At 40.1% G+C, this 26,948-nt stretch overlaps 1 protein-coding gene across 1 annotated transcript in view; it reads left to right on the top strand.

Annotated features, from left to right (window-relative positions):
* Positions 1-26,948, top strand: part of LOC124135428 (SCO-spondin-like) — an 87,443-nt gene that overhangs the window by 29,233 nt on the left and 31,262 nt on the right. The window contains exons 10-33 of the mRNA XM_048385996.1: positions 3,057-3,259; positions 9,168-9,255; positions 9,416-9,991; positions 10,322-10,588; positions 10,818-11,069; positions 11,565-11,825; positions 12,058-12,306; positions 12,482-12,679; positions 14,381-14,563; positions 14,921-15,112; positions 16,743-16,934; positions 18,276-18,467; positions 19,022-19,216; positions 19,481-19,678; positions 20,040-20,234; positions 20,440-20,637; positions 20,888-21,082; positions 21,267-21,452; positions 22,039-22,236; positions 22,998-23,189; positions 24,543-24,734; positions 25,100-25,291; positions 25,590-25,781; positions 26,597-26,788. Coding sequence (XP_048241953.1) covers positions 3,057-3,259; positions 9,168-9,255; positions 9,416-9,991; positions 10,322-10,588; positions 10,818-11,069; positions 11,565-11,825; positions 12,058-12,306; positions 12,482-12,679; positions 14,381-14,563; positions 14,921-15,112; positions 16,743-16,934; positions 18,276-18,467; positions 19,022-19,216; positions 19,481-19,678; positions 20,040-20,234; positions 20,440-20,637; positions 20,888-21,082; positions 21,267-21,452; positions 22,039-22,236; positions 22,998-23,189; positions 24,543-24,734; positions 25,100-25,291; positions 25,590-25,781; positions 26,597-26,788 — 5,178 coding nt within the window. The remainder of the gene's footprint in view (positions 1-3,056; positions 3,260-9,167; positions 9,256-9,415; positions 9,992-10,321; positions 10,589-10,817; positions 11,070-11,564; positions 11,826-12,057; positions 12,307-12,481; positions 12,680-14,380; positions 14,564-14,920; positions 15,113-16,742; positions 16,935-18,275; positions 18,468-19,021; positions 19,217-19,480; positions 19,679-20,039; positions 20,235-20,439; positions 20,638-20,887; positions 21,083-21,266; positions 21,453-22,038; positions 22,237-22,997; positions 23,190-24,542; positions 24,735-25,099; positions 25,292-25,589; positions 25,782-26,596; positions 26,789-26,948) is intronic.

Below are 26,948 nucleotides of genomic sequence, written 5' to 3' on the forward strand. Positions count from 1 at the left end.
GGGCATGACGCCATACAATGATAATGTACTCTCACCTGCACTCGATGCAGAATCAACAAACAGTCAAATATGAAAACATTACATGATGGTTAGGAATTTTTGAAGTCATCTTAAAGATTTGACAAAAACAGCAATGCAGCATTTATATCAGACTTTCACTTATAATATTGTAATCAACTGTATTACCTAGAGTAAAGACCAGACCAACCACACGACTAATCCCGTCCATGTTTATTTTTCATTTTGATATTTTAATGTTTTGATTTATTTAAATCACACAACTGATTGATAAGAACATTCGTATGTGAAGCGATCTATGTATGTAATCCATTCGTATTTGTAAATTTGTAAGGATACCAAAGTAAGAAAACATCGTTCCACGGCTTGTTATATAGTCCATGGAACATTTAATACGTAGGTGGGTGACCGTAGGTCGAAAGCACCCGATATGGTAAGGGGGTTAAACAAGTTATATGGCGGTTAACACCCTTCCAGAACCAACCCCAGAGAATAGTGACCAAACGGTCTTACCCCACAGGTTGTGGATTATTCATGCGGCCACTTGAGCGTCTTCCCAGCCCAGCCATTTGACATTTCCATAACAGTTGCCCTAATACAGCCTGATAGCAAATAGACCGTGACGTAGAAATAACTTAAGTATGCTGCCATTTCATAGGATGTATCGCTTCATTAATGAATAGAATTGATCATACTGGTGAGTGGGTTTCAATGACATTGTCAGAATGGCCTACGTACAATATGTATAATCTGGTGACAAGCAATAAATACGTATTCGGATACGCCCAGTGTTTGTGAACCAAACAATACACAAAAGAAGTTCTTATAACCTTGTTGCACGAAACGTATTGAAAAGTCACTACCATCTTAACAGTCACGGTTATTAATTCATATAAAGAAGGTATTTCAAAGTCAATGACCTTTATTTGTGTACATTTATACCTGTGATAAGTGTAGATCGCCATTCCCACCCCTCAAGATTCTGCATATCTTTTATTCAGCACTACCCATGCCGGTATTCGGTAGGGAATTTAATTGTGTAGTGTCATTGGCCGTACATGATACAAAACATAATGGTTATATGCTTTTGCATATATTGACATATTTTCACATTTTGCTAGAAATGTTAATACCTGTATAGTGTTTCAAAAGCGTACCTGGCGATTATATAAACATGTGGACTGAGTTTTTACTGCTCTGGACGCGTAATTTTGTGTATAAAGAACAACTTAAATGTGATCTGGTCAGCGCTACAGTTCCCTGTACTGTGTTGCGTCCCTTTGTAGTGACAGGATCCGCTGCCATGGTCGAATCCAAGAACTGCCATGGTTATGATTAGCAGTATATACCTTCCCGGGGGTAAACCCCTTTCTTTCACCTACATTATTCGTAATTGATTATTACTACTACCAGTATCCATCACGAGCAAAATTTATTCAACTAGTAGCAACAAAAAATGTTAAGCTAATGAAAAATATTGCTATATATTTGAAAAGAAATTTGCCTGTATAATGTATCATAAATATTGTATTGAGATAGTATAACAGTTGTACTACCTGTCCGTGTGCAAAGATTTATCTCATGTATTGTACTCTTGGCCATGTGGCCTTTGATACCGAATAAACTTCTTCTTCTTCTTCGATTACACGCTGTGATATTCAATTACCCAAAAGACTGTTCAAAGTAGCCCTTATCCAACTCAACAGGTCTTTCACCTTGACAGCCAAGGGGCTAAATACGTCAACAAAGATGGTAAAGTTGTAAATCTGAAAAATGATCTCCCATCGAAAACACTCATAAAATCTTTCCATTTCAGTTTGGTTGCACTCTGATACATCTTTAAACAATGATCTCTTGAGTCATGTGTCACTATCAGCATCAGCATCACACCGAAAAGTTATACAGTCCTTCTGATGAACCATCACAAATACTATGCTTAGGCCACCAATGAGATTCTGTTTCGAATCAACATGTGAATGGCCTGTGTCATGGATACTGCGTACTGTGTACTGCGTTTAAGATCATTGCACTTGTGTAGCGTAATGATTCAATTTTATTGTAGCGATATCTGCTTGGATATTGCGTGATCTCATCCAAGCGTTATATCCCGTGGAATCAAGTTTGGGATTATGTACATAAATCTGTTGATTTATTAATTTGACACATTCTCTACACGTTAAATTTGTCAACAGAGGGAATGAAAGGAAAGCAAATATTCTCCTTGAGTGACATAAAATTTCGATGGGATTTTGTGAGAAATTTCTCAGTACGGAACTCGTAAAACGTTTTTACCGTCTCCAATATATTATACAATATTAATTCTTCGTAGTGTTTAATGCGTCGGAGATCCATGACATTGCATAAATCCTCGTGTCAAGAGTGCTCACGACATGTATTGACAAAAATGCCTGCTCCATTCTGTATAGATTTAGCACCACTGTTCATGTCAACCTAAGAATCTCAGTCCTACGCCCTGACTTACTCACGCTGCTAGTACGTCACCAATGATAAATAACCTCCAATCACGAATCAGTTCCACTTGTGACGAATCACTTACCGTTATCTATGAATACTTGCCTTGCTTACGTAACGTGAATAATTTCACACACAAAAATCTCGACATATCAATCGCTTTGTGAAACTCCAATCTATAAAATGCGCAGAACATTAGTATTGTACTTTAAAAGCCTATCTATCCATGAGTGGGAGTAACTATTAAGCACACACCTAAAGGCTTACTCAATCCCAAACCGGTTTTCGAATAAAAAAATCACGCCTGTAGCATTACTATAAGTGACCTTTATGTAAATTTCAAATGCCCCCGCAGTATCATAGATTGTCATACAAACTAGCCAAATGGCGCGCCCTTGTCCATTCATTTTGGGAGTCGCTGGTATGACTGATGCCTTCGCATTTCAAGAAGTGCAATGTATTAATAGCCTGTCATAACTGCTCATCCAACTAAACAGGTTGCAATATTGTATCGACAATCCGTGAGCCGCCACCTCAATTCCTACTCGGCGTAAAGCGTGAAGGGTAACCGGGCAGGCCCTTGTTGAGCGACGGGTATTTTGTGTGGAGGTTGGTTATTATAATAACACAGGGGAGGGAGTCACCTCGCCTACTACACCACAGCGAAGACTCCACACAAATTCTTCGGACATTTTCGTACCTGTTCCCCATTCTAAAATGTTTCGAGACTTTTCGGATACACGTGAACATTGGATTTAATACACGAAAGGTAATTATTCATTGTTATATTTTCTAGTTACAACGATTTATCCATCTTCTCCACCTTTCATCATGTATTAGCAGGTGGATATTGATGAGGGTATTTTTCATGACCAATAAGGTTTGGGAGGCTTTCGTCAAATCAGTCGTTCGTATTGGTAATATCGAAATAACCTGAAAATTTAAAATCAATGGGACAAATGGAATGGGTGGCTAACGGGAGGGAATCTTGTCCCACTGCCTTAATGCAGAAACAGTTTACGGTTCTGTGAGCACATGCTTCCCCATTGTACGGCCTCTTCTTCGTCAGCTTCTCGCTGTTATTGCCATGATGTAAGAAGGGTGCTGTCGGAAGAGGTTGCCCATGTGTGTCGAATAACCCGAGCTACATGATCGTCGGCAGTCTCATTCATCTGATGCTGGAGATGCTTATCGGTAGTACCTACTGAGATTTTGTGTTCAGTTTCAGTCGTGAGCCTTCTCCAAACTTTCGGATTTTCGTTCTGAAGAATGCTGTTAGAAGATAGTGTAGCTTTGTAAGGTAATTATCCTAATTACTTTTTACTATAACTCATGGTGCTTAAAGTCCGTGGGATATGCATGTACATGGTGATCTAGGTTACCCTGTGTGTCACACATATTGATCATTGGGATACCTGATATAATGGTATACACCAACTGAAAACTATCTCCATCTGATGAATAGAAGAGCAATATAGCATTATTATATACGTTTATTATATAACAATTAAGAAATTGACATGTACTATATATTGACCGGGCTTCCAATGTACTCGACATATTATTCGTAGCCATATTATGTGTTTAAAATGCTTGATACACTCACACCAATCGTGTTATTAAAACGTCAAAAGGAAGTTTTCGCGGTATGCGGTGTATTATGCATTGACCCCACCCGAAGCCGGTTTGGGCACGATTGGCGAGACGGGTGTCTCAGCATTTACTACGACTAGAAATACCGGTACATGTTCTCTCCTCCATTGTTAATAAATGGGGAATCTATTTTTGTTTAGGCGTGAATGTAACTGGCTATATGTCTGTGAGCGAAAAGGCCAGTCGACACCCAGCCATGTAACTGAAGCTTCGCTATACATATTGTCGCGAGGAGCACGAAATACTCGTTTGTCAAAGATTATCCTTAAAACAGATTATCTAAAAATGTAGTTATCGAATGTATCCGTCAAGTAATATTCAAGGTTTTATATATTGGTTAAATTAATCAACGAAAGTAGCTGTGAAACGAATGTTATTTTGTCCATGGCATATCACTGCAACGTGTATTCATCAATCTTTATTGTCAATAATAGCGATTAAACCATTTCCATAGTCATAAATTTCAATTGTATGATTAGGACCATGTCATAAGCATGTGTTTTTGAATCAATATTAAAAAGTATGATACCAGGTGTTCGCGAAAATGCGAACGTATCCTCCCCCACCTTTGGCACTCGTCACAAACACGTGCAAAGGCAAGTTAAGTGTTCACTTGAACAGACATTGGAATACATATGGAATATGGAAATGCATTGACTAAATTGTTTACACTGATGCGTGAAATGTGGAAGCATCCTCCACATGTCTACCACAAAACCTTTTGAAAGATGTATTAAGGCCTTGAATGCTGTAAACCCTGATCAAATAACTTTTGAGTAAGAGTTTTTAAAAGAGAATTTGTGAATGTGAATTGAAACACCACTTACTAGCCGGGGAACCGTTATTACACCAGACCACGCTGTCGATGTTCCTATACAGTGACACCTCGTTATTCCGTGATACCTTTGTTTGTAAACTCATAGTGCCGGGTGATGTCTTTGAGAAATGTCTATATATTTTGCAACTGATATTAGTGGGTAGGAGTGATTCGTTAAGCCGGCTTTCCTTTTTATATAACGAGTTCATAGAGAATGTCAAAAATAACTATGAAAATGAAAATCCTGGCCTTCACCAACCCATGCTTGTCGTAAGAGGCGACTAACTGGATCGGGTAGTCAGACTCGCTGACGTGGTTGATACATGTCATCGTGCCCATTTCCGTAGATCGATGCTCATGATGTCAATCACTAGATTGTCTGGTCCTGACAATATGATCTGTATAAACACAACCCAAATTCACGTTTTGCCATCACAGGAAAATACATTCATAACAGCACTCTGTAAAGTAGTACAGGTTCAGGGAACTCCCAATGGACAAAAAGGCGTATTGTACACATTGGTGATATGTTAACGTGCAGACCGCCTCCGTGGTCTAATGGTAGAGCGTCCGCCCGGAGAGCAGAAGGTCCGGGGTTCGATCCCCGACCGCGTTATACCAAAAGACGTCAAAAGATAATACTTGTTGTTACCTTAGCATTAAGGGGCTAAAACAAGAACTGGTCGGCTCGGAGTCAGTATACTGTGTCTGAGTTGGGTATTCATGTTAAACTGCGGCATGGTATCTCAATGAGCTAGCGCCATAAATCGGCATCAGTGCGGACTAGTACAAGCAGCCACCCACACACATACACGTGCATGCACATCGCTATATAAGTGCAATAATCTTGGACGCGACGTTAAACCCCATTTCACCTCACCTCACCTCACCTCGCCCCACCCCACCCCACCTCACCTCACCTCACCTGTTAACGTGCATGCAAACCTTTCAGGGCCTAACATGCAGCTGGAGTTGTATACTCTTCAAGGGACCGAGAAAGTGATTTAAAGTGCACACTTCAATGCATTCTCAGCTCATAAATAAGTATCCGTCAAGTATGTGAATATATTAAACCTCAACGCCAGAGCATCTGTGTTGATTATCTCCCGAAACAGATTGGGCAAATAGAAGTAAAGATGTTATGGATCACTTATCAGTCTTAGCTCTAATTTTCCCTTGCTCCAAATGTACGGTTACAAGTTACCACATCACTAGGCAAAAACTGAAGTTTTACTGCAACCAAATGACGTTAGACGTTTTGCACAGTTAATGTACGCCAGCAGGCCACAGCAATCTGCATCCGGCAGGTGTTTGTTGTAGGGGTTGACGACTATTAATTAACTATTCAGCGACAGAAAACAGCGCTTTCAAGTGTGCTTTTTGGACAGTCTTTAATGGCTGGTTGAACGAACAGCTTATATGGGTTCTTATCCTTAAACATAGATATAAAGGAAGTTTTGGTTTGGTTTGTTGTTTAACGCCGCACTCAGCTATATTCCAGATATATGACGGCGGTCTGTACATACTCGAGTCTGGACCAGACAATCCAGTGAATAATATCGTGAGCATCGATCCACGCAATTGGGATCGATGACATACATCAACCAAGTCAGCGAGCCTGACCACCCGATCCCGTTAGTCGCCTCTTACGACAAGCATAGTCGCTTTATAACGGAAGTAATTATGACATGTACATGTGTGTGTGTCCTCTTATATTTGGTTTAGGACCTGAACCTATACAAGCTGTTAATTTCCACCGACCCTTAAAGACATAAAGCACACTTGATATTACTGTTCTCTATCGCTAGCATCCAGAAGCGAATACATATGTGATCCGTATTCTTATATTTAATTTACGAGAATCTATACTTTACTTAGAAAGTGTTATCCAAAACATAACATTTGTTACATTTGAGCTCTTTCTAAATTCCATTGTGTGTTCATACATTTAATTTCTTGTGCTTTTTTAAAGCATTTAAACATGTACTTTTCCCGTTGTAATCCTCCCTGAACGGTTTGCAATTAGTGTAACCGTTCAGATGGCAAGAGAGTTGCTTAAAGTCCAAGAAACTACACTAAGGCGGCATAACCAAAGTGAATAAACGTGACTAAACTGCATGACCACAGTGCAATGTATGCTCACATGTACTGGAACGTGAAGGGTAATACATGACAAGGATCGCGTTGATATAAAGCGCTTGAGCTATTCAGGTTCGTATATCCACCACAACAATTTCTACTTTCGTTCTCCATGACTGATTTCCAAAGCATCAACTAGTGTATACCTGATAGGACCTCAAGCAGTTTACTGTCAACACTAGGTCTAGAAAAACCGTCACCAAAAGTGCAGAATTCATAACAGAATAATTCTCTCGTCACGCTGTGGCAATGGTTCGATACCAAGCATGTTAAAATATGTAAATGCAAACATAGGTCCCATGGTGTGCTCAACTGAAATATTGCTAAAAGTGGAAAAATCTAAACACACTCCTTGCGGATCATTTTTTAATTGTATTAACACAAACGCCAAGAAACCTTACAGTCGTGAACATATCCTGTATTGTTGTCATTTTTTGTCATTTTTAATGAAAATACTCCAATATAATGTAGCCACAGTTTTAAAAAGACATCGACTAAAGTTGTATCCACTGTTTCTCCAACATGACAGTTTGATCAGTGCTCGTACGACGAATAAAATTGGTTTTGCCTTCCTAGTGTATACGTTTAATGGTTGTCAGTCAAGGTATACCCTCGTGAAGATCTGGGTTAGAATAGGCTCTTCAGCAAAAAGGAGACTATTCTTGTCGTAAGCTGCGACTAACGGGATCGGGTGGTCAGGCTCGCTGACTTGGTTGATGCATATCATCGTATCCCAATTGTGTGGATCGATTTTCATGATGTCAATCACGAGTGCGGCGTTAAACAACTAACAAACATACATTAAAGGTGTATGAATACATTTCACTGTCATTGCAGCGAGCTTTGCTGCCTCTGTTGATCCTCCGATCAATATAGTTAATTTGAATTGGTATTGAAGTTACCACATGAAAGGGTACTGGTTACCGTGTATAGGCCGCTCAATGCACCGTGACTTTAACAATCAGCACACTGTGACTGTGAAGGGGCAGCTTAGGGACTGTGTAATCTAAAACTGAGAACCTTGACCAGTTCAATCTAACTGCATCGTGAGCCAGGTGCTAAACATGTGCAGTACTCCTTTGGGAGATCGTACACGTCTACTTTTCTTGTGATAAGTTAAAGCATTTAAGTAAATGAACAGTTTGTTATAGATGTATGTTTATAAGACAGTGGGAGTACAGTTTCATTTTTTCCTGAAAACAAAACAGGTTATATGTTGTAGGTTGTAAGACATTTTAAAAAAACTGGACGCGTCTGTGACAAAAATTATGTTCGATGTAATTCCCTATTTTTTCTGGTACGATACGTTTCCGCGTTTTGTATTGTGAACGCCTAACGTGTCAATGCATGTGTTTGGGACGCGTGCTTACCGGTAGGGCAGAGTAAGCTAACCACTTTGTAGATACTCGGTTTGACTGGGGACCACCAGAACGCGCTTCACATAATATACTCATGTGGAGAACCAAACCCGGGTCTTCGGCGTGACGAGCGACCGCTTTAACCACTAGGCTACCCCACAGCCCCATATTCACTGGAGACAACACAGGCCACACAGTTTCGCCAAGCAAACATTTGTTGTATTTCTCTGTGTTTATGTCATAAATGATTCGACAAATGTGAAAACCTTAGAACCGGTCACATGGCACCAAAGTATCTATCTGTATCTAGCGCCGATTAAATAAATAAAGAATGAAAGACATCAAATAAATAGCATTTTACAGGAAAAGCTACTTGTTATTCTGGAGGGGCTCGACGGTTTTTTCTTGGAATACGTGTTTGAATTATAATGTCTCAACGAAACAACATTTTGTTTACATTACATAAAGCATACACATGCACAGGCAATATCTTTATTCATGTCCGTATTAAGATATTTAGAAATACATTACGTTTATAACGAACACGCTTATACCGAACTGACGGATATAACGAAAATATTTTTGGTCCCGTACATTTGCTATATATATGCTTATAAGTAACTATGGTTATATCGAACTAAAATTAGTGGTCCCCTTGAGTCCGTTATAACCGTAGTTTACTGTATTCGTTGTATTTTCTTTTATGCTAGATAATCATGAAGTTTGCAACGTGGACGTTAATCGCTGCATGGATTGCATTTTTGTGTGTCACCTCTACAACATCGCAGATCACAGATGGTGAGTACACGGGAGAAGTGGGGGGGTTATTCCTTCAGTTGATGATATTATCCTTTGATATGCTTTATGATGAATACATTCTTACAGATGATGTTTTTTGTGACTCCTGTATAGCCTGCATCGTTTACAAATTCTTCAACGATGATTGTTTTGTTTACAGGTTGTACTGGGGCATACACAGTTTACTTTGTCGTAGATGGATCGGAGAGTATCAGTAATTCCAGTTATGAGGAAGTTAGGAATGCGTTGATAGCTTTTGTGAATGAAAGTATCAGCAGCAACAGCAACACACGAGTTGGGGTCGTGGTATACAGCGATAATGTGTATGCTGTCATCAACGCATCCTCTAACATCAACTTACTAACGAATGAAATTCGGGTGGTTGGACATCCGAGCTCAGGAACATTCACTCATCTTGGTATAAGGAGAGCAAAAGCTCTTTTAGACGCTGAAACTTCTGGTAACCCACACATCATGATTGTGATGACCGATGGTTTGTCAAACTATCCACAAGATACTAAAGATGCTGCTTTAGAGACGAAGAACTCTGGGATAAGAGTGTTTGCTGTTGGTGTAAATCCTTTGCTTAACTTCCCATCATCACCATACAAGAGACGTTATGAGCAGGAGTTGGTGGATATTGCCTCGGATAATTCAACAGCAATTCAAATCGAAGATTTCAGCAATTTACTCAATACTGTCCAAGGCATTGTCCAAAGCTTGTGCCGTGACATTGGCAAGTATTTTAAACTTGAATGGAACTTATCAATTATTTGTCAATGAAAATACAGTTAACTACGTTTAAATCGGACACGCTTATAACGAACTGACAGATATAACGAGCTGTTTTATGTCCCGGCCATTTGCTGTATATATTTTAATCAAAATACATAACCAAAGAACTTAAACCAGTGGTTACTTTGAGTTGGTTTTTACCGTAGTTTACTGTAATACCAAGCACAAACAATCACACATGTTATCAGATCTAAGGCATGAAAGCGGTAAATAACACATCACAACTATGTATAACTGTGCTAAATCTTTATTTCGAGCTATTATGTTTCAGTGTCTGTCGTCAGTCGCCCGGTCAGCATTACACGCTTGGTTAATAGCCCGGCATCATTCACAGTAGGCTTCAACCGACAACCAACAGGAGGCTCCTGGATAAAATTAACACCAAGTAGAATCGACTTGACTACTGATAACAGATTCCAAAAAACTGCCAACGGTTTAGACAGGTCACTGGCCTTAGGCTCTGTAGTACTCTCAGATGGTGGAACATATACATATTCCGTTGGCAGCCTGAGTCCTCAAGCCATGTTAACTGTGTTCAGTAAGTTGACTAATAAAATCTTTGAATGCCAATTCAAAGTTGGATATGTAAAATAACGACATGATAGTATGAATCTTTTTCAAACAAATTTGATAACACATCATTTTTGATAGCAGATTTTGAAGATCTATTTAGAATTTTTAGTGTATCTAAATAGTTTTTATCAAAGATGCATCCCAATATGTCAAACTGAACACCAATTTATCAATTAAACATGCTCTCTTTTCAGCCCCTTTATCTAACGTCACAAGCAGCATTGGACAGAGCGCCATTTTTGAGACTCAGGTTACCCCAACCGAGGCAGCTGACGGCTTCTGGTTGAAAGATGGTGTACGTGTGGATACATTCAATTCGAGATATACCATCACGAAGACGGCTACCGGACGAAGACTGGTTGTGAATAATGTTCAAAGTTCTGATCAAGGAGAATATACCTTTAATCTGAATGGTGTCACGACAAGAGGATTCCTGTCTGTCCGAGGTATATATTCCTATTTGTGAAAAGTGGAATGTACGTTTTGCAAATGTTTCCATTTCAAATAAGCTCTATGAATTTTCGGAAGGATAAAAATATTTAACAATGGATTAATACTAGATGTAAGATCCTATCCACTCTATGTCATGGCCTAGGTCTTCAGAAACCCATGCTTGCCGTAAAAGGCGACTATGCTTGTCGTAAGACGCGACTAACGGGATTGGGTGGTCAGACTCGCTGACTTAGTGATGCATGTCATTTATCCCAGATGCGTGGATCGTCTGGTCCAGACTCGATTATTTACAGACCGCCGTCATAAAGTTGGAATATTGCTGAGTGCGGCGTTAAACAACAAACCAACCAACCATCATGGCCAACGTAAAAGGTCATTCAGGCACACGATTTATACTTTTCATACTTCTGTACATTCCCACACATGTTGGGCCATGTGTTGTTTGAGGTCCGCATTCAGTTGACATGTTCATGTCATGTTTGTTTCAGCTGCTATTACAAATAACATGAGAGATGTAACTGTCCTTTCTGGCACAAGCCCACAATTGACAACATTTGTCGATCCTCCCGGTGTCACTAATGGCGTTTGGAGGAGGGACGGAGTTGACCTGACAGGTGATAACAGGTATACGAAAAATACAATCGGAGCCCTACAGTCACTGACAATACCAAATGTGCAGACCTCTCAAGCGGGACTGTACAATTATTCAGTTGATGGAGCAAGCACACAGGCTACACTTACGGTGTTAGGTAAGATGTCGTGTTTTGCAATAAATGAATATAATAAAACAAATGTACACACTCACACTCTTTCGGTAATGTCTGTGTAAACAAAAGCGTAATATTGTTTTGGAATCATACGTGGAACAGCACATACTCATATCAACACTCAGTGTTGAAGCTGATATTAGAAGATCATTTTCAACAACGCCTGAATTTATGTATTCAATCTTGTCTAAATTCTACTTCTATCTCGTTTCAGGGCTAATGAATAATTTTACGAGGAGTGTGGGCGATTCTCAAAGCTTTCTTGTGAACGTATCCCCTGGTGCAACAGCTGGAGCTTGGTTTAGGAACGGCGTGCCGCTTACTAATGGTGCAAAGTATTCAATTACACAGAACACTGGTACTTTAAGACGCATTACTGTTCAAAATATCCAAACATCGGATTCCGGAGAGTATGTCTATGTGGTGAATGGCGTAGAGTCCAAGGGATACTTGACAGTGATAGGTATGTATTTTTACACCTTGTATGTTACTAATGTCATGACATATTAAGTAAAGTAATCTGAAATAATCGGGTAGTTCTTAACTTCCTTTGCGTCGTATATGTTATTATTACACGTTTTGACATTTGAGGGAAATATGACATTGATCTAAACGTAATTTCGTAATTGCTTATACAGTAACGGCAGTGAATGGGGGATTTTCTGAATGGGGTCAATGGACTGGTCCTTGTCCTGTCACATGTGGAAGTACCGAACAAAAGACTCAGACCAGGACCCGACGGTGTGACAACCCGCCTCCATCAGGTGGTGGCGCAAACTGTGCTGGACCCTTGACCGAGTCAGTCAGAGTGAACTGTGGACTGAGCGATTGTGCAAGTAAGTTCCCCTTTGTATTTAGTCTTAGAGTCATAAAGATAATAAAAAAACATTCAATATATATTCACAACTTACTTTGGGCTTTCCTCTCACATCATGCCGTGATGTAACTGTAATCCTGTTCAAAGCGGACTCACTCACTCACTCATTCACTCACTCACTCACTCACTCACTCGAATATTGTAAGGTGATTATTGTCTCTGAAAACCTGACCGGCCTTTCGTCAACGCACGCCTTAGATAATCTGCAAATAGTCTATATTTGTATTTATTCCCAAACGAAGTAGCTGTTTATTTATACTCTGTCACACTCATACACAATTGGACATGCCATCAGCACTTACGCCATTAACATGAGAGCTTTGGGCGATGTTGTAAACGGGACCTGCATCACCGATACCAGCTGTACATGGACTATACAAAACGGGGTCAACACCAATTCATTACTTGGTGTGTGAACCTCGAATTTTCAATGAAGCCTACACAGTTTCATAGTTACATTTCTGTTGCATTGTCTACATATTTGTCACAAAATTAGTTTATAACATCATCTTGTCTGAACATGTTTTGTTGGTGCGATGATTCATTGCATAAAGAGGGGTTTGGTGAAAATTGTGATAAACACTATTGAGCCCATGACAAAAATGACTAGGACCGATATATCTAATTTTTATTTTGGTATTGCTATGATAAGTTGCTCTTTTTACATAGATATACACATTTGCCATAGAAATCTATGTCAAGTCATATTATTTTTAATTAATATTCAGATCCGTGAAGATTCGCTTTAGAATTGGCCTTCAGTAGTCAGCCGGGCGGTCAGGCTCGCTGACTTGGTTGATGCATGTCATCGTATCCCGATAGTATAGGTCTATGCTTATGATGTCTACCATGAGGTTGTCTGGTCGAGACTCGATTTTGTACAGACCGCCGTCACATAGCTGGCATTTGTCAGTGTGCGGCGTTTAACAACAAACAAACAAAGAAATGAATAATTATTTAAATGCAGTGTCAGCGTGTAGTGAGTGAATGTTGTTGCAAGTCATAGGCACAGTTGGATAAACCAGTGATTTGTTGTGTGAGGGGACGATCTGCGCATTCTCTCACTAATTGATGTGTATTCTGTATGGTCCTCCTTTAGCAGGCTAAGATATTTAGCAATTGCGCTCATACATAGGCATTATATGTAGTTGCTTTTTTTGTTTAACGCCGCACTCAGCTATATTCTAGCTACATGACGGCGGTCTGTAAATAATCGAGTATGGACCAGACAATCCAGTGATTGACATCATGAGCATTGATCCATGCAATTAAGATACGATGACATGCATCAACCATGTCAGCGAGTCTGACCACCCGATCCCGTTAGTCGCCCCTTACGACAAGCATGGGTTGTTGAAGACCTATTCTACCCCGGATCTTCACGGGTCTTATATGGAGTTAATATACATAGTAGACCCATCAGAAGAATAATGGGTTTGGGTCTTAGCGTCATTGTTGAATGACAATACATGCATGTTCTTCCGTCAGTTTTTGTCACCATTTCTACAGCAATGGAGGAATGTCAATATTACAGACCAACTCTAGCTACCATAATTCCATAATTCCATCTGACATACACCAATGGCATAAACAACCCCGTGTGTCAAGTCTTCACCGAACACATATATGTAAATATATGCTACTCCTATTTATGTTTTAGTTGATGGTAGTTGGCAACAATGGCAGGGATGGACAGAAACTTGCCTCGCCACGTGTGGCGTGGGTGTAAGAGGAATACAACAGAGGGAAAGAGGATGCAATGAACCTGTTCTCGGTGGAAGGCAGTGTTTCGGCGAAAGTCTTCAGACCAGATTTTCAATATGCACTGTACCATCATGCGCTGGTACGATGCTACATCACTACTCGTGTTTGGTACTCTACCCGTACAGTTACAACGAATACATATGTGCCCCTAAAAGTGATATCATTTACATAAAATCGTATCGTTTACAGAATGACAAAACGTTTAATCTCCCAGTATCTTTGAACGATTTATACTCTTGTTTCTCATCACTTCCAAAAAGCTGTTATAAATTGTCTCCGTAGTATAAAGTAATCCACGGTAGTGTATCACTGATGTTGCTATCAGTGTTAATGCACAGTTTAGTATTAATGCACAGTACATTTGACAGTCGATCACTTCGCCAGTGACCATCATGTTGCGACAGGCTCTTATAATATGTTGTACTCTACCTTGCAGTTGACGGTGGATTTACAGAGTGGACTACTTGGAGCAATCCTCCTTGTGGTGTGACATGTAACCTACTAGCCACCAAGAGTATCTCCAGAAGCAGGACCTGCACCAACCCAGCTCCATTGAATGGAGGCAGAAACTGCACAGGGCCGTATTCTGAGTTTCTTAATGTGAACTGTGGTCTTCCAGCGTGCCCAAGTAAGTATTTGTTCTATTATGGAAGTTGTATTAAAGAAGTTGTTATCCATCAAATTGTGTCTTTATTTTGGACTGGTTGCAACTGACGGTGGGTTCACCAATTCGAGTCAGTGGGGCCTGATGTCAAGATTATGTTGAACAGGTCAGGATCATACGAAATTAAGGGTTATCATGGAAAGGTTTGCTGGTTGAATTTCATTCTTTTGTGAGGATGTAAAGTCCTTTGAAATTAGCTACAGGTTTTGTGACGGACAAGGACCTCTGTTTTGCATATCAGAATGTCTGCGATGTTTCTCCCCAGATGCAAGGGTGATTCCCAGTGGACAGGCGGATAACAGACTGTTTACCTAATTGATTATGGATTGTAGATATTTATTTCTATCAATGTACATTTCAAAGTAAATATTGACATTACTCCTCAATATAAACAGTTATATACAAATACATTAAAAACATTTTCAGTGATTGTGCGACATTTGATTGGCTGAAAATAATGAAGCTATCCGATCTAATGAACTAATGTTTTCTGATTGGCTGATAAAAGAATGGGCGGGACTTTGGTTGTATTATTCCACTGAATCATATCCCTGATTTTGTACTGTTGTTTTTTTGTTTTTTTGTTGTTGTTGTTTTTTGTTTTTTTTGTTTTTTTTGTTTTTTTTGGGGGGGGGGGGGGGGTTGTGCGCGGTTATGATTATTTATATCATTAAGAAAACTTTACTTTAATATTCTTTTGCGTTTATGGAGTTATGAACGTAAAGCCGGTATTCTGATTTGATATTCAGCCACATAAGATACATTGTGGCAAGATATATTTTCAATATTTCGTCTCATAGTTGTTAATTAAATAAATGTCTGGTTTTGCAGAATATATAACCAGAATATAAAATGGTCGATCCCTGTTATATAACTAACCATACCCCCATTACACATATATACCAAGACCTGCTTTATGAGAGGCAGAAGAAGTCATTTTGACAACCCAAGTTGCTGAATTCCAAGGCTGACTGCAAACATGCTGCTTACATTGCTTATATTGCTTGTGTTTTCACTTGATAATTAGGAGATTTACCTGCTGTGTCTTACGTAAATGTAAATTCTATTCGAATCAGAATGAGTTAATCTAAGGGTTCAAACTTGAAATGATTCATATATACATGTATAAAATGATGGCTTGATACCTATAACTTGTAAACACAGTAGGTTCCTCTCCATTTTATCATGACGAAAGCTTTCATTGTGACAGAAATGATGGATCATATAGCATCGATTGTGTCTATTGCGTACAATAGGTTGAATGTATAAATTCATCAATCAGTGACGATAACCCTGTGTTTTATGTCCCACACCATATTTAGTACCATGGCACTTTAATCACTTTAGGATAAGAGTATAAAAAAAATCATGCTAACGTCCATAGCGAACTTTACAACCCATACTTCTGATTTATAGTGAACTATTTTGACTTTAAGATATCAAATAGAATCAGATTTGATACCTCTGGCGGTTCGACTGGGATGCAGGATTCTGAAATGGAATACAAGAACTATTATCAATGAATAAATCACCTAACCTATATGTACCATATTTTCCTTGCTTTAAACTCTGTATTGCTTTTCGTACTCTTCAGTCAATGGTGGGGTAACAGATTGGGGAGACTGGTCCCCCCCTGCATGTTCCCAGACATGTGGTGTGGGTGTCACTGGATTTTCCATTCGTCAGCGACAATGCACTAACCCCCCACCAACGAATGGTGGAGCAGATTGTACTGAACCATTACAAGAAACAAGCAACAGACCCTGTTCTATTCCTGTCTGTCCGAGTGAGTGCCTAGAACATAGGTTCACTTTCATTTGTAATATAAATCCCATTATATAGTTTGGAAGGTAATTTAAGGTACCGACGTTTACTACAATATCTGAAAAAAACTATCCGACCTACTCCAGTCAAAGTTGGTATGAGATTATTAAACAGTCATGCATAACTGGGTATTACATTTAAAGACAATCGGTGCATGCATAAAAAATCCGTATTTCATCAACAACCAGACCTGTTCGTCACGGGTGGAATGAGCATTCATTGTAACAGCCATCTGCATAATGCTACCCCTGCGTCACAGGCCATATGACACAGTTGAACCAATCAACTCAACTCGAAAGGGTGCACGGGAATCACGCACGCACGAATACGGTGTTGGCGTTGGGCGTCTCAACGTCGGTACCTTAAATTACCTTCCAGACTATACACTGAACACATAACATGACAAAGAACATTTAGTTAACTGACATGCACACTACATATGTGCTGTTTTGTGCATAGGAGATTTATCAGTGCTAGGTCTTCTGTGATTTGATTCACGAGTATACGTATGATCTGTGTTTTATAAAGCCCATGTAAAAGGTTTGATTCAAAAAGTTTCAGTACATCGGATCTTTTTGTTTAAAGGGTGTTGGAATCTTTCATAATGTCTATTGTATGCTACCACCTGCATTTGTCTCATTTGATCCATGTGATAATCGCTTTCTGTGATACATAATCCCGCCTATTCATTGTGTTGGTTCTTAATAGTCGCCAGTCGCTTATAATGCCAGACATGCATTTTTTCGACGCCTGCGCTTGTATCCAATTTCAAACTAAATACTTAACCTCGCATAAAAATGTCCATTCATGTATATATCATATACATGTATGTACAATATATAACATGTAACGAACGTGTTACAAGACGGGATTGTTATTGAGTTGCTTTTATAGATATTTAGTTGTTGCTATTAATGTGGGGGCACGGGTGGCCCAGTCGTCTAAGGCGCCGCGATTCGCTGTGCAGAGATGCGTCCCTTTGGCACGCCAGAAACCTATGATTGTGGTTTCGAATCCCGGTTCGCCCCGATTATGTTTCTAGGTTTGTCAGCACCAAACCCGTGCTCGTGGGTTTCACCGAAGTGGTAAATGTCTGAGACCTGCATCACTTGGGGCTTTCCTCCCACATTAAGCTGACACGCCGTGATATAACTGGAATACTGTTAAAAGCGGCGTTAAACCCAACTCACTCACTGTTATCAATGTCCAACGTAAAGGCACTGTATATCTGTTATCTTCTTGGTAGTGAATGGTTAAAACATAGTAAACTTTTGTTACCCTGAATTCCTGTTTTCAATTACAGCGGACGGTGGGTTCACTCCCTGGAGTGGTTGGAGCCCAATAGTGTGTTCCGCAACATGCGGTACTGGTCAAACCGCCACGGTCACCAGGAGGAGGACCTGCACTAATCCACCTCCACAGAATGGTGGGAGAAACTGTCAGGGCAGCTTCGACGAGTCCCTTATTGTAAGCTGTGGTTTCGCTCCTTGTCCAGGTAAGCTGTTGACCCTTATTTAGTGACAAATGTTCAGGTTTGACATTCCATGACCTATAGTTGGTGAGTGAGTGGGTGAATGAGTGCGTGCGTGCGTGCGTGCGTGCGTGCGTGCGCCCCCCCCCCCCCTCCTCCCCCCCCCCCCCCCCCCCCCCCCCCCCCCCCCCCTGTTATTCTAAATGCTGATCCTTTATACATGATAAATGCGATACTGCATTGCCGAATGCATCGTTTTTAAGTTTTGGATTGATGAACAAACATGCTCATCAGTATCTATATTTATGCGCAGGGAAACGTCCACAAGATCTCATGTGTTCCCAAGTTCATTTTGCATTTCTTTTGAACCAATACGATAACAACACATACTCCTATTCGTTTTGTCATACTACATCAACAAGAAAGTCAAACCTTATATTTTCTTTTCTCTTTCACACTGTCTAAAAGAACACTACTACACCAAAACTGAACTGTAAACTAAAGCTATTTTATCTTGGAGTAATAGTGCAACTTATTTCAAGGTATGCCTTAATGTATTGGTCACTTCTGTGTTACAGTTGATGGAGTTTTTAGTCCGTGGACGCCATGGGAAAACGCAACAGCATGTTCGCCAACATGTGGTACCGTTGCAACAAGGCAAATGACCAGAAGAAGATTTTGTAACAATCCTTCCCCTTCTAATGGTGGTAGAAACTGCACCGGGGCGTATGACGATAGAATCGTTGTGAACTGCTTCATCAACCCATGTCCGAGTGGGTACTTTATTTATCATTCAAAAATATTTCTCGTCTTTAAATAAGTTTTTTTGCACCTCTGGTTTGCTTTTTGCGCCCGGTGGATTCTGTTTCGGGGGATAATCGAGAATAGTTGTTCTCTAGCGTTGTCGTATATTTATCTATGTTAGTGCAACAAACATAGGATTTATATGTTTCGGTCTGACTTAAAGACAATCGATTCAGTTCATAATGATAAATTGAACAGATCTGATTCATGCTTATACCGTCTGTTATATTCAGTTGATGGGGGTCTAACTCCATGGACTGAGTGGAGTGGACCTGCCTGTTTACAGACATGTGGTCCAACATTTACAAGGACGGTGACCAGAACCAAATCCTGCACTAACCCTACACCACTCAACGGTGGGCGGGACTGTTCACTACTTGGAAGTACATTTCAGGCGGAAACAAGAAGCTGCAATCTTCCTAACTGCCCAAGTAGGTCATGCCGAAGCCGTATAAGATATTCTTTACTTGTAACTGCCCATACACTATATTTGACCTCCGTATTCTCATTTTATTACCGGAATGCGTTACAATACCTGAGGTGAAATTGAAATTTGACGGTCAAATACCTGTTTAAGTCAAAAGGTATCACAATAGATTCTACATGCCTGAATATTAGCATTGTAAGGCCGCAAAAAGAAAATATTATATATCTTTTTTAATCATAATTGGCATGCTCAAGAGTTATAATATGCCCATGAAAGTATACTTTTAACATTCCGGGCATGAGTGATATCTTTCCATGTGTTAATGTTTCAGAACCAACTTTCTCAAACATAATCCATCTTTTCAGTTGATGGAGGCCTCACGCTGTGGACCCAATGGAGCAATCCCCCATGTCCACTTACATGTGGTAGTTTTGCTACTAAAGCTGTGGACCGGAGAAGAACCTGTACAAACCCTACCCCAGCCTTTGGTGGTGCTGATTGCCCGGAACAAAACCGTTTTGAGAGTAGAACTACATCATGTTTACTTCCGGATTGCGGAGGTACGTTTATTTGTAATAGTCGTGTTTACTTGTCCCTAATAATCGTTTAATTTTAGTATTACTTCAAGGTCGAGGTGAAACTAAGACAGTTTGATTAAATAGTCAGAGCGGCTAAATAATTTATTTGCACACTTTGGAAATCTATACTGTTTTGTTGGTAGATTGTTTACTTATGTAATAATAACATTTCAACATCGTTCTTCAGTTGATGGAGGTTACACACAGTGGACGCTATGGAGTAATCCTCAATGTACACAGACGTGTGGTCCAACTCTAACTGGGCAGGTGTCTAGATTCAGAACATGCACCAACCCAGCACCACGAAACAATGGCAGAAATTGTTCATTGCTTGGAGAACCATCTCAGTTTTCCAACAGGAACTGTGGTCTTCCATCCTGTCCAAGTGAGCTATATAAAATCATAGTGCATATTTATTAAATTTGTTGAGTCAAGTTGGACTCTAGGCATATCCTCCATGTTTTATACCAGAGATTCTATATTGTTAATTTTAGATTGTGTCATAAGGCGATTGAAATAACACAATGCCAATGTCAGCACTTTATAATTTGATATGAATGATAAAGAATATGTTGAGTACATGACCTCAAAAATCAAATTTCGATATAGAAGTGTGTTTATTGTGATTCTTTTAGTTGATGGAGGTCTCACTCTATGGACTGAGTGGAGTGGTCCTCTGTGTCAAGTGACATGTGGCTCATCCACCAGGAGATTGACCAGAACCAGAACTTGTACCAACCCATTACCAGCTTTTGGTGGACGCGACTGTACTTTCCTTGGCACTACATTTGATACGAGGACGATCAGCTGTAATCTTCCTAATTGTCCAAGTAAGTATTCCAAGCTGCAGGAAGACAGTTTGTTTATGACTATACCCTCCTACAATAATGGCAATTTCGCAAAATTGTCTGATATGATGTTGAAGCCTAAACAATATAGGATGAAAATTGTTGGTTTATATTTATGCGTTCCTGTGTACACAAACGGTTCCTCATTTTACTTATGTCCTTGTAGTCAACGGCACCTTCACACAGTGGGGACCATGGGACAATCCGGCGTGTGGTGCGACGTGTGGACAGACAGCTACAAAGACAGTGAGAAGAACTCGGATCTGCCTCCCCCCTCAGTTTGGTGGATTTAACTGTCTGGGACCACTCAGCGAGACTCAAGAAGTTTCCTGTGGGCTCGGTCGATGTCCTTGTAAGTGAAACAAGAAATGGGTTATGGGTACATGTGAGACTTTATACAGCGTAGTTTGTTTTCTAGACATATGATTTGAATCAAGAATCTTATAGCAAGAATTTCTTTTATGCAAATTGTATGACTGACGGATGCTACCCGGTTGCTACCGGTAGGGCAGGACATGCTTACCCTTTTCGCAAACAACCTGCGGCATCACTGATTTGTATAATGTCACCAAAACCAAACCTAACTATTATCCTTACATTTTCTTTAGAAAAGCGTCGAGATATTTAGTGTATTTTCTCTCACAATCAAATGGATATGAAGCCACTGTAAAACATAAAAATCAAATTTTGAATAGGGTTTTGTCTTTATTGAATTTCAAAGCTAATAACGTAAATTAATAGTAAGTATATTTGATTGTAACTTATGTTGACTGTTGGGGTTTCTTTTGGAAACATTCACAATAGAAAGGAAATGCGATTTTAAGGAACACTTTTGTATTGTGTTTGACTATTTGGTTCTCTGTACGTCAGTGGTAAACGTACACATTTGATTCACGCCCATTTAGTATTGTTACAATAATATTTATGTTTTGTTTTAGTGGATGGAGGTTACTCACTGTGGACGGAATGGAGTGGCGTTGCATGTGCAGGTACCTGTGGTACATCGTACACGAGAACAGTGACCAGAGTTAGAACATGTAACAACCCAGTACCTGCCAACAATGGCCGCGACTGTAGCCAACTTGGGCCTGCGACAGAATCAGTCGGAAGGCTTTGTACTCTAACACCTTGCCCAAGTGAGTACATGTGTACAATTATTGTATAAATGTGTTTTTTTTGCAATTGCAGTTGTCCAACACGGTAATACGGAAGACAGTTAATGATAATGCTAAAGTATGCTTGATTAATCAGTTATAACACGTCCTTCCTTAATATACCGTTTGATATGAACGTCATAAGAAATGTTTATTGTTTACCCTCATTCAAACAAGAAAAACTATTATGAATTATGAATAGTGTATCTGCTTTTCCTTGCAATGTTTGGAATACAGCTATTTACCTGTGTGTAACTTCTGACTGCATCTAACATAACTGATTTTTTAAATATGTACAAGACTTGTCTGCTACCAATGATAGTATCAAAATCAATGAGAGAATCCAGAGATGCTGATTGTGTTCAATGCGAGACACAATCAAAAGCCAACTTATATCAGCGAGCTTCTTGAAGAGTACGTGCCTGGGAGATCTCTCATATCAAGCTGCCAGTCCCTACTCTCTGTGCCTAGTGTTAGAACGGCGACTTTTGGAGGTCGGAGTTTCGCCAAAGTTGCCCTGAGCTATGGAATAGGCTGCCATTGGATATCAGGAACATTGACAGTCCTACTTTGTTCCGATCAAGACTCAAAACCTATCTTTTCACCAAATCTTTCTTGGAGTAGTGAGGCTTTGTGTTTTCCTAGCTGTGTAATGTCTCTTTTTTTGTGTAGACTCATTATCATTATCATTATTATTATTATTATAATGATTATTATATACATGATCATGTCTGATACTTCAGTTGATGGAGGCTTCACTCCGTGGGCCCAATGGAACATTCCTTCATGTGGACGCACGTGTGGTACTTTTGTCACCAGAACAGTCACTAGAAACAGAACTTGTACCAACCCATCACCTCAGTTCGGAGGTGCGTCATGCACCGGCGAAGTATCACAAAGTGAGGTCAGGAATTGTGGACTTCCCTCTTGCCCAAGTAAGTTCCCGTAATCATCTGTCTGTTGTGTCCATACAGATATAGGTGAGGTGAAATTGGGTTTAACGTCGCGTCCAAGATTATTGCACTTATATAGCGACGTGCATGCACGTGTGTGTGTGGCTGCTTGTACTAGTCCGGACTAGTGCCGATTTATAGTGCTAGCGCACTGACATACCATGCCGCAGTTTAAAGTGAATACCCCACTCAGACACAGTATACTGACTCCGAGCCGACCAGTCCTTGTTTTAGCCCCTTAATGCCGAGCGCCAGACAGGGTAACAACAAGTACCATCTTTTAACGACTTTTGGTATGACGCGGCCGGGGATCGAACCCCGAACCTTCCGCTCTCCGGGCGGACGCTCTACTACAAGACCAGGGAGGCTGCCTCCATACAGATATAAGACTGTTAACTCAATGTATTGATTATGATACTTTGTGTTACAATCCACCCTTACAGTGTCATGAGTGTTAACGGGTTAGCTTCCGCAGTCAAATGCCAGTCAAATGCCAACGTCATGATATTGGCTTCATGTGTTCTACATGTAATCCTTGCAATGTAACAACATGGTCATCAGGAATCCATCAATATTCAATATTTATACTTTACATAAGGTCGGGACCCGTGAAGATTCCGGGGTTGAATAGGTTTTCAGCAACCCATGCTTGCCGTAAAAGGTGACTATGCTTGTCGTAAAAGGCGACTAACGGGATCGGGTGGTCAGGCTCGCTGACTTGGTTGATGCATGTCATCGATCCAAATTGCGTGGATCGATGCTCATGATATTAATCACTGGATTGTCTGGTCCAGACTCGATTATTTACAGACGGCCGTCATATAGCTATTATATTGCGGCGTTAAACAACAAAACAACCAACCATCATAAGGTCGGAAAACAGCTTGCAGCCTGTCATGCATCAGTTTCAATACTCTTAATAGTCTTCCTATCTGTAGCGAACGTATTCTAATATATGTGAAGACCTGGGTTAAAATTGGTCTTCAGCAACAAAGACTTGTCATAAGAGGCGACTATCGGTATCAGGTGGTCGTATTCGCTGGCTTGGTTGAAACATGGCATCGTGTCCCAATTTCGTATATCGATGCTCATGACGTCAATCAATGGATTGTCTGGTCCAGAGTTGATTTTAAATAACTGTCGACATATATGTAGAATATTGCTGAAGTAAGTAATTGCTTCCGACACCACTTTATGTCTTCATTGTGTGTGTACTGCTGTTCACAAAACGCATTTGCTGATTAAACGTAAATATTCGTGTAATGTTAATATCCAGATCGTCGATGCTATATAAACGCAATATGATTATTCATTAGCAAATGTTGTTTGTCACAGTTGATGGAGGCTATGGTGCTTGGAGTCCATGGAACAACCCGGTGTGTAACGTTACCTGTGGACGGTTGGCCACCAAGCAGATCGCTAGAAGCAGAAGCTGTAACAACCCTACACCATCGGCTGGTGGTGCCCCGTGTTCAGGGCCTGCTATAGAGTTCAACATCGTCAACTGTAATCTTGGCGCGTGTCCTAGTAAGTTCCCCAGCTTAATAGTCCATAAAATAATTTTATTTAAACTGCATACACTACCTCACATATAAATCAATGTGAAATGTAAAACGAATTATAAAAATAGCGAATATACGACAGGCAGCAAATGAATCACATTGAATGATTTAATTGAATGATTGAATGACATACACTACCTTACATATAAGTCGTTGTGAATCATGAACCTTCAAAACTTTTGTGCAGCACTGGTTAATTCCAATTTAGATGTACAAGATATAAGCTTTCCAATGATGCAGACATAACACAACGTCTTACAAAACATACTGTTGAAAACATTTTTAGATTTTATTTCACGATGCTTTACTAAACTTGTATTATGCGCACAGTTGACGGAGGGATAACGCAGTGGACTCAGTGGGTCGTGCAGCCATGTTCTGTAACATGTGGACAAGGGGTGACTACAGGTGCCTCGAGAACAAGGACTTGCACCAACCCCACCCCGGCTTTTGGTGGGGCCGATTGTACAGAAACTCGCGTGGCTACAGAAAGGAGATCGTGCAGTATTCCGAGATGCCCAAGTGAGTTGTACAAAGATGTACAGTAAACTCCGTTTATAACGAACACGCTTATAACGAACTGACGGATATAACGAACTGTTTATTGCCCCGTCCATTTGCTGAATATGTGTTGATATGTGCTTATAACGAACTTTAAAATGAGTTGTTGTTGTTGTTGTTTTTAAAATAAATTTATATCACCCACAAATATCACGCCTGCATGTGCACTCGGACAAACATAAACAATTTGTCGTTCGGCACCGATGTTTTCTTTTCAGCAACAGTAATTCTGCTATAACATTTTACGTACCCGTTCCAGTTAATGGTGGTTTCAACCAATGGTCCCCGTGGGATAACCCAACCTGCTCTGCAACATGTGGATCTTCCATCACAAGAACACTCACGAGAAGAAGGCAGTGTATCAACCCTTTCCCACAGTTCAATGGTAGAAACTGTACAGGATCGTACGTGGAACAGGAAATAAGAAGCTGTAATTTTAATGCTTGTCCGAGTAAGTCACCGCTCTGTCACATATCACACATCGTATTGTCTTGTAGTGTAAGGGTACAGAAGGGTCGGGCAAATTGTCAAATATGTTTTAAGCCGATCAAAAAACATTGTTTTGCTGTTAACCAAAATCGTGTAATACATATCAATCTATATACTACTCAAAAGAAGTTAAGGATCACCTGATTCTTTCATATTACAATAGTTAATCTTTCATGCCATGACAGATTAACATTACTAATATGAAAGAATCGGGTGATCCTTAACTTCTTTTGGGTAGTATATTAATGATTTATCAAAGTGAAGACACATGTGTCATTGTTACACAAATCCCACATCTGGACCTGGGCTGAAAATGTTCAATAGGTTAAAGAGCATAGTTTTAGTTGATAATCGTCTGTACTCAATGCAATTGTTCCTTTGCAACACGTGTGTCGTGTCTTGAAACAAAAGAGGAGCATGTCAGAGTGACAAAACGTATCCACAAGGCTGTATGACAAGAGATCACTTCAAAATTCAAATATACAGCTTTCCTTTGACGTTGAGCAATATTCAATCAGCTTCATCCTTTGTTGAATTTTATTACCCTTTAGGCTTTTAAACAGCTTAATGTACACAGATTACATTCAAGAAATGTTATCTGTCATTAGTGGATCTTAATTTGAGGACACATTTTGTTAATTTTTTGCAACGTTCAGTCCACCAAACAGGTTAACACATGCATGTGTATTAATGCAACAGCCTTTTAAAACATTTTGCTGAATGTGGTGTGAAACAACAAACAGATCAAAACATTTATTTTATGTGTTTATATTTTAGTCGATGGCGGATACACGCCATGGGGAGAGTGGGCTATTCCTGCTTGCCCTGCAACGTGTGGAATCTCGGTCAATAGAACCGTCACCAGAAGACGATTTTGCACCAACCCCCCGCCTCAGTTTAATGGTGCACCGTGTGTTGGAAATCCCACACAAACGGAAATCAGGAGCTGCAATCTTCAAAACTGCCCAGGTAACGTATAAATTGCATATTCCTTCCAAAACATGTACATTAAACACACTACTCTGTATTTCTTAAGGGGGCGGTCGGGTAGTCTAGTGGTTAAAGCGTTCGCTCGTCACGCCGAAGACCCGGGTTCGATTCCCGACATGGGTACAATGTGTGAAGCCCA

This window comes from Haliotis rufescens, unplaced genomic scaffold, assembly GCF_023055435.1.
Source record: "Haliotis rufescens isolate VD_foot unplaced genomic scaffold, xgHalRufe1.0.p SCAF_6, whole genome shotgun sequence".
Classification (NCBI taxonomy): Eukaryota; Metazoa; Mollusca; class Gastropoda; order Lepetellida; family Haliotidae; genus Haliotis; species Haliotis rufescens.